Source organism: Ciona robusta, chromosome 8, assembly GCF_009617815.1.
Source record: "Ciona robusta chromosome 8, ASM961781v2".
Lineage (NCBI taxonomy): Eukaryota > Metazoa > Chordata > Ascidiacea > Phlebobranchia > Cionidae > Ciona > Ciona robusta.
Window position 1 is genome coordinate 5,145,770 of NC_143242.1, and position 11,136 is coordinate 5,156,905.

Here is an 11,136-nt window from a genome sequence, read left to right on the forward strand (position 1 = left end):
GCAATATAGCCAACGACGTATAGCCGACAGCAGCATCAGCGTCATTGTGCCAAAACAGATTATGGTCCAGACGTCGCGTGTCGGAAATTAAATTAATCAAATTACGAAACATGTGCAGAACTTTGTTTTGTTGTCAAAGTGTGAAAGCTGAATCTAGCTTGGGTAGAATAATGTATAAAGCTGTCAGCTGTAACGAAGAATTAGTTAACTTATCTTTTTGTGCTGTGACTCGTATACTTCCTGTCAAAATTCGTATATTCCAGGTAATTAGCCGCCCTGCATTACTACGTGTATGTTTAAAACACACGACACACTGTATGCTAGCTGTAAGGTGAGAGAGGTGGCGTGTATCTAACTGACCTAAATTTTATTTGAAGTGAGATAACAGAACCGCTTGTACACGATATACGTCATAGACATATCGCAGGTTATTTTTTGGAAACTGTTAGGTAGCATTTTTTACTGTTTTCAATTTATATTAAAAGCAATAGGTACGTTTGTGTAGTCATTTTTAACAAACAGCTGCCCAGCCATGTCAAACGGTGTAGCTTCGGACGCAGAAAATTTTAACTGTAGATACACAATCGGAGAGACTCTGGGCCGAGGTGCATTTGGACTTGTGAAGAAATGCTACGATAAAGTAACTAAGAACGCTTTTGCTGTTAAGCTTGTAAACTCGGAGAGTTTAAGCAGCAATCATATTCAAATGCTTGAAAGGGAAGCCAAAATATGCGGGAAGCTGAAGCATATAAATATCGTGAGACTCCACGGTTTTTATTCAAATGACGGAGTTCGACAAATGGTGTTCGATCTAGTGACCGGTGGCGAACTGTTTGAGGAGATTGTGAAAAGAGACCACTACAGTGAAGCAGATGCCAGTCACTGTATTGAACAGGTGATCCAAGCGCTCGGTTACTGTCATAGAAACGGGGTAATTCATCGCGACGTAAAACCCGAAAATATCTTGTTGGCGAGTAAAGAAAAAGGGGCAATCGTAAAGCTTGCTGATTTCGGTTTAGCGGTGGAGGTGTCTGGAGACAAGCAATGTAAATACGGACTTGCTGGAAGTCCGAGTTACATTGCGCCGGAGATATTAGAGAGAAACAAGTACGGAAAGGCGGTTGATATGTGGTCATGTGGTGTCATTCTCTACATCTTGCTATCCGGCTCGCCTCCGTTCAAGGGTGCTTCGCAGAAAGAATTGTTTCAAGCAATTCGAGATGGTTCGTTCGAGTTCCCGTCGTCTGAATGGAGGGGAGTGACAGTAAATGCTAAGAGTTTGGTTAGATCCATGTTGGAAGTGGATCCTACAGAGAGGTTCACTGCGGAAGAGGCGTTGAGTCATCGGTGGATTAAAACACGCGAGCTGTCTGCTTCCCATGTTCACAGAGTCGAAACATTGGAAAACCTGAGGCAATTCAATGCTAGAAGAAAACTAAAGGGGGCTATCTTGACCACGATATTCGCCACGAAAAATCTTTCATTGGGATAACTTATACAGACAACAATTTCGTGTAACTAAATTTACGATTAGCATACCATGTAAAATGTACTCAACAAAAACATATATGAATATTGATTATTTTTAAAACATAGTATTTTAAAATTTAAACGAAATGAATATTTGGTTTATAGTTTTACCAATTGTTTTAGTTTTACCAAAACGATTACCAATTGTCTATGGGAGTTATGAGAATACGATATTATATATTTTTTTCGATGTTTTTGTTTACTACCAGTTTGGATGCGAAAATAAAATAAAGAGTTGTCCCATCTTTCCCCAAACTTCTATTCATATTAAAAATTGTCACTCACCTTTGTGCTGTTGCCTTATTTGGATAGAATGTTGAATATATAAATATAATCTAATTGTCGTTGCGTTTCTGCAAAAAGAGACGATTTATTAACGCTGACGTTTGCCTCCTGTTTCACATATGGATAAAAATAAACAAACACGTAATGTCTCAATTTACCCCAGGCTTCCTCAATTTCTACTGACAGTAACATGCACATGTTAGCTTTCATCGTAGGGAAATTGCAGAACAACTTCGTTTTTCAAACCCCACAGCATCAAAAAGTTGCCCAAAATAAACGATTATCAGATCTGGCAGTTTGCAATATCTCAACGAACCAAAAAATGATTCCAGTTTAGGCTAAAAAAGTAGGATTTCAAAATGACTAATCAATATCCTAAACCATGGGAATTTTTGGGTTTAATTGTTACATGATTAAGCGGTAAAAGAAACGACATGAACTAAAGGCAGATGTGAGCTTTTCAATTAGAAAAATGATAGCAGTGCAAGAAATGTAAACACGTAGCACGGAAACATGTAGTTCTCATTCAAATTCAATGCAATGGAACAGGATGGGAGTTTAACTTCTTCCAGTGGCCACCACACACACAGCTGGAAACAAAACGTTGATCCCAAACTTTCAGGGTGGAACGCAGGAGATTATTACAGGTTGTTGTGATGCCACACCTGTGGGAAACGACAAGTTTATATCATCATAATACCATAACCACCATTTTGGGCTTTAATATATACCAACGCTATAGCTAAATGAGCTATTGCATTGTAGTTTTGAAAAAAGTAACCAATTCCTACACAAATTATATTTTTAAAAAATGAACAAAGTTCTGCACAATTTATATTTGAAAAAAAATAACTAATTTCTGCACAATTTTACCGAACGCATTCTTTCAATTCCTGATTTGGTGACTTTCCCAAGAAAATCCTTCTAAGTGAGTCAACCTTCCCAGAGCTACCAGCAACAGCAACATGATCCATCATATGTTGGCGTGACAACATGATGTAACTATCCTGTGGAGTTTCTCCAAATGTAAACCTATGAAAAAATAAAAAACAAAATAAAAACAGTACTCATTAAGTAACATACTTGGTAACTCAAAAGCTGGCACGAGGTGTATAAACACAAGTCTAATAACGATTGTCGTTTCCAGCCATGCGAGGATAAAGTAAGTTACATTCATTCATTCAGAGGATTTCTAGATGTTTAAAATTGATGACAGCCAAGGTAAAAGGAGACATCACGTTTGTGTTTTTTTTATTCATAAGAAAAACAAGAGGCAAACATCAGGGTTGATACGATTTACCATATGTGTTACTTTGTAGGTAAATTGGACCTTATTTTATGTTTGGCTGATAACTTGGACAACCTATTAGTGACCACTGCGATAGAGCAATGTCACTTACCTTCGAGTACCACTGAAATTTCTCATCTGACTAAGCACACTGTTGGGTGGTGGGGTTGGTTCAAGGGGTGGGATTATAATGTGGAAGGGCAAGGCACTGCATTCATTGATTAAACTGGTTGGTAGATCGGTCATACGATGATCATCAGTGCCTGGAGGTATTAGTATAGTTAGATGTTAGTTGGTTTATAGTTAAGTTTAAAACTGACTATTTTTTAGAAGTCAGTTAAACAATATTAATATAATTTACTGTTTAGTGTTTATAATCAAGTTTTTTTCTGAATCAAGCTTTTTGGGTAAAATTACATGTCAGTGGCGTATTGTGCCAATATAATGCTAAGTTTTATAGTAGAAAACCCCTAACAGGACGATTTCAAACCAATACAATTAGATTGGTCAGTTAATGGCACAACTACAAAGTCACATACGTGGTAACTTATAAACGGGTGCGAGGTGTATAAAAAAAGACACCTATGTTATAATGAATGTTATTGTAATATTGTAAGTATAAACAAGTTATGTTTATTTACCACTCATTCTGTGTTATAATGACTGGCATTGTAAGTATAAACAAGTTATATTCATTTATTCAAATAGAATAAAAAACAAGTTATCTCACTAGCCATCCAAAGTTGAGTAACGAGTTTAAACACGTGAGACAAGACATCCATCCGTGAGTCGAGCACGTTAAACACAGGTGAGCACGCTGACTTGAGCAACCCCCACACCCTTATAAGTACAAGCATCTCACGAAGCAAGGATAACCAGTCACGATCCCAATATAAAGAGTAGCCAGGTCGGTTGGCTTGTTTCTAAAAAAAGGTGCAACTTTTAATTTCAAACAACTTTTTTTATTTATTTTTTCTTGGAATTGAACGGAAGTGAATGAATTTATAATTATACAGCAACATACTACTTTACAGAATTATTTGGTCTCTAACAAAATTTAGATTTGGTTTTCAATCTAAATATATACAAGGATTAATGGGTATTAGAAGAAAACAATACCCATAACACTTAATTTCCAAATATGCATTTTTGGTTGTAATAACTTACATATAATGGCACAGACGCAAGCAAATACAAAGCAACATCTGCCACCCATTGTATAAGTTGTTGCATTGATTGTAAGGTCTGTGGATCAGTATCAACATTCTGTACCAACTGATCAATGTTGGTCTCTGTGGATGTCCTGAAAAAATTTCAAAAAAACACAATTTTGACATAGTTGTAAAAATATGGGCTGAAACAAAAAAGCCCATCACATAAAAAGTGTATATTACAACTGCGTCAAAAAACTTAATTTTCTTTAATGATTTATTTGTTTTAAATAGGCTGGTGATAAAATTCATACAAAATCATCTTGGAAATTTAATTTAAGAGAAATATACTTTAGTGAATTTAAAGCATTTCTATTCTATATGTGTGAAGCCCTAGGACAAGGCATGTTAGATAACACAGGAGATAATATGGAAGAGTTGACCAGTTGACACTTACCTGGATATATTCTGTAGCTTAGTAGCGGGGTCAATCTCTTCACCCCCCACTTGCTGGTGGGGTCGAACAAGAGAACGAAACACCTGTAAAGAAAAATGGGGGTGAATGTAGGGAAGTACAAAATAATTAGGTATTCCAGCATATCCTAGAATACTTTATTCCAAATCTAGAATTTCATTGTTTTTATTTATATTACAAATCAATTTTATCCACATAAATTAGTCTATTGACACTTTAATAGTAGCGTTGCTAAATCATGAGATAAAAAATAGTCAAAAACAATTAGGTAATTTTTGTGTTGTGATAATTGTTTACCAAATATTGCACATTTAGCATTTTTGCACCATATGTTATGCATAAACACAGACCTGTTTTAATTATATGCTTAAATTTCAAAAAGTGAAAAAAAAAAAAATTCTATACAGGTCATCTTTGTGTATTATGAAGCTACCTTTACTTTAAATATAACTCACAAGAGAAATAGCTTGAAACAGCATTTTAAGATGTAGATCAGTAGCAACAGGACTAGCAGTGATGTGGTATATGCTGATCTTTAATGCTTGTAATCTTAACTCTAGCACCTGTATTAATTATAATACCATACATTGAACTTTAACTAAGGCACGTATAATGTTGTTTTTTTTAAATTAACTTGTGTTTTTTAATTATACAATCTTATTCGATCCAAATTACACTCTTCAAACTATGTATTGAAAAAAAACATTTATTCAAACAATTTTAGTTCTAATCAGAAGAAAAGTGTGCACCAATAACAGTATAACGACAGTTGTTAAAACTTCTAATAGAAAAATTATCTATTAGCAAGTGTTATATCATTACTTTTCACTTTAATAACTTTTTCAATCTTCGATACCATCACCAAACAAAAAAAAGTTATTCATCCACAAAAAATTCAACACACCTGCTGAACAGCTGATGTTTGGTTACCACACTCCACACTAAGTTGCTTCACCAGTGGTTCCACCAAGTTGGGATGAACATGAAGCAGAATTTCCCACCTAAAACAACAATACATTACTTGAAATATAAAAACTTATAAAACAAACTAATAAAAAAACCTGCTTTTAAAAAAACTTATTCTTTAAATTACTTAACGGACATCAAACTACTTTTGTTAAATGTTATTTAGAAAAAAACCCAGAAACATAATGAAGTTTTGCTGGCTGGCAGATGAAACGTTGGAATAAATTTAGGGTTTTATTTTCTAAACCAGCCCCAAAAAGAATATTTTAATATTAGTTATTCTATTTATTTGCTATTTTAGTAACTTTTGCTGTATACAAACTTTTAGATCCAGTTATTAACTGCAGACACTAGCCAAGAACCGCAATATTTATTGTAATATTAATAAGCCAATTCTGGCCTAAACCCTAGTTCCCATGGCATACAATAGGTCCTTACCCTTACAAAACACAATATTATAATCCTAAACTTTTTAATAATTTTTAAAATTTTGGTTTTCAAAAAAAGGTCCTATGCCATACTACACTGTAGGCCCTTCAAAACAATTAAAAAAACACACAAACCATTCTTTTCCAGATACAAGACAGTAGAGCATAAGTTGTAGAAGTTGTTTCAATGATTGCATAGTGTTTGTTCTGTTAGGTGTGGTTAGCCATGGTGGAATACGATATAAAAGTAAACGACCATGTTTATCTGCTGCTATCTGTAATGATATCAATGTATTCTTTAAAAGTTGAATGCTACATTGGAAAAAATTAGTAAAAATTTCAAAATAAATTTCAAATTTCAGATTTTTTTTCTAAAATTCACACTAAATTTCAGATTTATTTTGATAAGTAAATTTTGTAAGCATTTTTTATCAATTTTATTGTTGAAAAAATAATTTTTGCTCCTAAAATATTAACTTTCAAAAAAGATAAAATGCAAGTTAATAAGAGATATAAGTATGTAAAAAACAATACTATAACATATTATATTATTTAGTATTCCTTAAAACTTAAAAAACATACCATAGCGCAAGAAAGTGTTGAAAATGAAACGTGTCTGACTCCAAACTGCTGGGTCATCTTCATTGCTTTACCAGGTGTTGTTTCTTGTGAGTGAGTTGTTACTGGCAAGTGCTGGGTTACCAACACCTGCAGAAATAACCTGGAACAAATAATTTCGAGTTGTGAATATGCTACCTGTATAGCTGTTAGTTTTTTTTAACTTTTATTTTATTTTTTTGCCCTAAAAATTGTTTTTTCTTTTTTTTGCAGAAGCTACCTGTGTAGAATTTGAATTGTATTGTCTGCAAGTGCAACTGCAAAACAAAAGCCGCAGAAAAACTTGCTTTCCTGTGAGACTTTGTTTTCACTGGATGAAGCATCAATGGGAAGGGTGGGTATGGAGAAGTTAAGGACCTGAGATGGCAACAATAATAAATAGCGACGTCATAAATGAATGAATGCAACTTGCTTTATTCTCGCTTGGCCGAGAAACGACAGTCGTTATAAAACAGGTGTTCTGTTTCGTGCCAGCTTAAGACTTGCCCAATGACACAGACACTATACCCACATAATGACAGCAGAGATGAGTCTTGAACCCATTACCTCTGTGTTAGAGGCAGGCGCGATAACCACTATACATAACAGAGTTTAAATGTTGGTATTGTGGTCGCTGTGATCAGTTTAATATGCTCAAACAATATTACTTCTGCTTTACCTCTACACCTATGTTGGTGGATTACAAAAAAAGGAAAACATTTATTTATAGCACATTAGAAATATTAGATGCACTGAAGCAGAACATAAATGCACATGATTGGGGACGGCACCACTTAGATACAATAAGTACTAAAACAATGGTAACAACAGTAGTTACCTGTGGCAGATGTGTAGAGTTTGTAACATAATGCCAGCACTTAGAAACATCAGGTGTGGTTGACACTGGGTTCGTATTTTGTTGAAATATTCGATGTAGTTGAACGCTCTCTTTACGAATCAACCAACTTTCAAATTTTGAACCAGTCGGCCCAGAAACACAAATCTGGAAGCGTTTATTATAAAATTACAAAAAGCACAAAATGGTTAATACATCTCCTAATAATTTGTTTTACTTTTTCCTCAGAAAAATAAAAAAATTCAGTTGCGTTTTATTTTTTTAGTAAAAAAAAAAAATTTAAAAAAAAAAATTTTTTTTGGTTAAAAATGAGTTTTCCTAATTTTTTCCTACTACAAACAGAGGTGTCTCAAGCAAAATATGAAAACGAATTTGCCACGATTTGTGATGAAAAATTATTATAAAGAGAACTCACAAGCACATGATCTTGGTTTTCACGTGATACAAAATGAGCATGAGATATATAGGTGTAAGGTGAATGCTCTTCACTTGCGCAACGTAGCTGTAAACTTGGAAGTGCAGATACCTGTTTATTAATAACAGTGTTATTCCGATACATTTTTTAGAAAAGGTTATAAAGCGTATTTTAGAAAAGGTTATAAAGCTTATTCGGATTTTTTTTCATAACTGTGTAGAAAGTATTATTGATTATTGGATATAACATTTTTAAATATTTTAATTTCATAAAAGATTTTAAATACATTATATTGTATAATATTTTTTTAATTAAAGTACATTTCAACGGTGTAGAACATCTTTTTATCCCAGACTTCTTATAAAATGAGAGAAAATTTAAGAAAAATATTTCCGGTTCAAAAACTTGGCTAAAATTGACCTCATGCGATATAAGATGATCCTGTGTGTTGTATGTGAGTTGAATTTCATGGAATTGAATGAAATGTTGAATTTCACTGTCTGTTGTCATCACAACCACTTTACCTTGGCCTGAAAACAAAACAATATCTGTAACTTAAGAGAGAAAGTAGTTTCACAGATTTTTAACAAATTTCAAAAAAGGCGAAAATTTTTTAGTGTAGATTGTTTTGTTTCTTACTCGTAAACGCAATGTCAGCAATTTGTTGGTGACACATCACATTTAGACGAAACTGTGACTCGACACTTTCGCCATCAACAAGAAGTAGTCTCACAGCAGCAAGCCCCGAACCAGTAACGACGATAAAACTAAAACAAAAATTAACTTTTTTTAAACTAGAAAATGTGGATTCAAATTCCCAGTTTGTTTTTTAAGATTCAGTTGCAAATAAAATACAACTGGCTTTGTAAAATAACACCTGAAAAAGCATACATTTTTACCCTGTCTCCTACAAGGTATATACGTTATAACTTGTAAGCGGGCACAAGGTGTATGGAACAAAACAAACACCAATGTCAGACCACTTGCCATGAAAATAAATAAGTTACCCTCTATCTGATAGATCATAGATAGAGTCCATCAACATTAGGTCAAAAACCAAACAACAAAATAGACACTCACCCTTCCATAGCCTTCCCACCATGCTGCATAACAGTTGGCCAAAATTTTGCTCGATCAAATTTTTCACCCAAGTTCGATGACTCCATTTTGTCGATATGGAATAAAAACTAAAGAAAAAAAATGGTGAATATGGAAATTACTCGCAAAGTTCAAGAAGTGAGATCTTTGATTAGTTTTTATTTTAATTTACAGTTTTGAACTTTATATTTGGTATAGTTGCACTACTTTAAAAAAAAAATTTTTTGTTAAACACATACTGCATAAACAGAAAACTAGCAACGAAAAATCATTCCCTTATAAAGAGCAACCTAAAATTGCAGCAAATAGCTAAAAAAAATAATTATATAAGTCCTTACCCTTGCACCATTATGCAACCAGCCTAATGATAATATTTCTTCTCCTTCCAGGAAAATGTTATGTTTATTCTGATGAGTCCACACATTACACAAGGAGTTAGACATTGTCCACAGGCAGCATAAGCCATGGTTATCACCTGATACGAGTCTTGTACCTAGATTAAGTAGGGTAATTAAACACGTTCGAATGCTCTTTGCTCAAGGTAGTTATTTTGAGCGATGTTTATTTCCTTTATTCTACCCTTAGCAATGTATAACTGTCTTTTTGCTGTTATTTTTCATTTGTTCACCATGCTGACTAAATAGAATTTTTTTGTAATCTTAAAGATAAATAAACAACCATTGTATGTGTTATAACTGTTGTTTTGCTGTTACTTTCCTAAATATGACTTTTGTAATCATATAAATAAATAAACAATTATGTTATATGCAAGCTCCACTAAATTTCTTTAGATATATTGAATTCTAAGATTTTTTTTCTTTGTAACTTTTTACTTTAGCCTCGTGTGGCCGTAAAACGACAGTCTTTAAACACGGCTGTTCTGTTTCATACACCTGGTGCAGCTTATGAGTTACCAAGAATATTACTCTTAATACAATAACTGAATACATTTTAGGTATATGAACATTGTATATACCTGTATGGTCCCACTGCAAGCAAGTAATTGCACCATCATTATATTTAGTGCTAAATACACCCCATGGCTGGTTGGGGTTTAATATATGAAGATACTGAGTGACTGAACCTGAAACGTAAAGGATATATAATTTAAAAATAAATCATTTAATAAATAAAATCAATGAACACACCTATTTTACTTTTGGTATAGTTACATTTTATCTTGAACAGACCTATTTTTTTTTGGTGTAGTTAGATATATATCAATATGCACATAATATGTGTAGTAATGATCGAACAATTTTATTGTTCATTTTTTTTAAATTTTTATTGTTTACGATATAAAACCATAACTTAAACAACAATTTTTTAATTGAAACAAAGTGAAAAAACAATAAAACACATTATTTTAAATTATTACAATCTAAAACCATAAGTTAAACAAAAGGTTTTAATTGCAAAATAACAAATTAAGCACACAATATATGATCACCTTGGTTGTTTTTTTTAGTTGTGAACGCAAAAAAGTTGCTTGCTGACCACGCACACTCTACTATGTCACCGTGACCAAGAGTTATTTGGTTGACATCTGCTTGCCAATCTATTTCATAAACAGGATCCATTCCCTAACCTATGCAGCTAAATGTATCTAAATAGGAAGAATACCAGGTTACGAATGCTGCATACAGTAATCATTTAACTAAACACAAAAGAAAACGGAATATGGAAATTATTAAATTTGCGTTGTGAATAGAAAACTACAGTTAAAATAGAAGTTCTCAAACTTTAAATTCCACCGGTACATTTAGAAAATGCTATATCCACCCTTTTGAAAAAATTAAAATAGGAATGTGGTATAATTGTTAAAAGAAAAACAATAAAAATATTGTTGTGAAAAACTAATAAAAAACTTGGTCGTAATGTAATTGTACCAACAGTGATTTTTATACCAAATTTGTAAAAAAAAGACACCGGAAAAGTACAATATTTTAGACAAAACAGTTAACATAGTAGGTAGAATAGTCCAAGTACAGTTATCTATGATATTGAAGGCTACGGATTTGAATACAAATAACACTTAATTCGATTC

General features: G+C 33.0%; 1 protein-coding gene and 1 pseudogene across 1 annotated transcript; one reads left to right on the forward strand and one right to left on the reverse strand.

The window, feature by feature from the left end:
• The first annotated feature begins 44 nt into the window (after window positions 1–44).
• Window positions 45–1,972, forward strand: LOC149732623 (calcium/calmodulin-dependent protein kinase type II subunit delta pseudogene; annotated as a pseudogene).
• Window positions 1,800–11,040, reverse strand: LOC149732624 (mediator of RNA polymerase II transcription subunit 16-like). Its single transcript, XM_089882981.1, has 19 exons — window positions 10,540–11,040; window positions 10,066–10,173; window positions 9,428–9,582; window positions 9,072–9,178; window positions 8,631–8,758; window positions 8,412–8,521; window positions 7,992–8,102; window positions 7,559–7,723; window positions 6,962–7,098; window positions 6,706–6,844; window positions 6,259–6,398; window positions 5,634–5,730; window positions 5,185–5,292; window positions 4,712–4,794; window positions 4,271–4,406; window positions 3,834–4,026; window positions 3,216–3,366; window positions 2,689–2,847; window positions 1,800–2,480 (listed from the first exon to the last, which is right to left on the reverse strand). The coding sequence occupies exons 1-19, from the start codon at window positions 10,667–10,669 to the stop codon at window positions 2,348–2,350; spliced, it is 2,490 nt and encodes an 829-aa protein (XP_089739107.1). The 5' UTR covers window positions 10,670–11,040; the 3' UTR covers window positions 1,800–2,347.
• Between the last annotated feature and the right edge of the window lie 96 nt (window positions 11,041–11,136).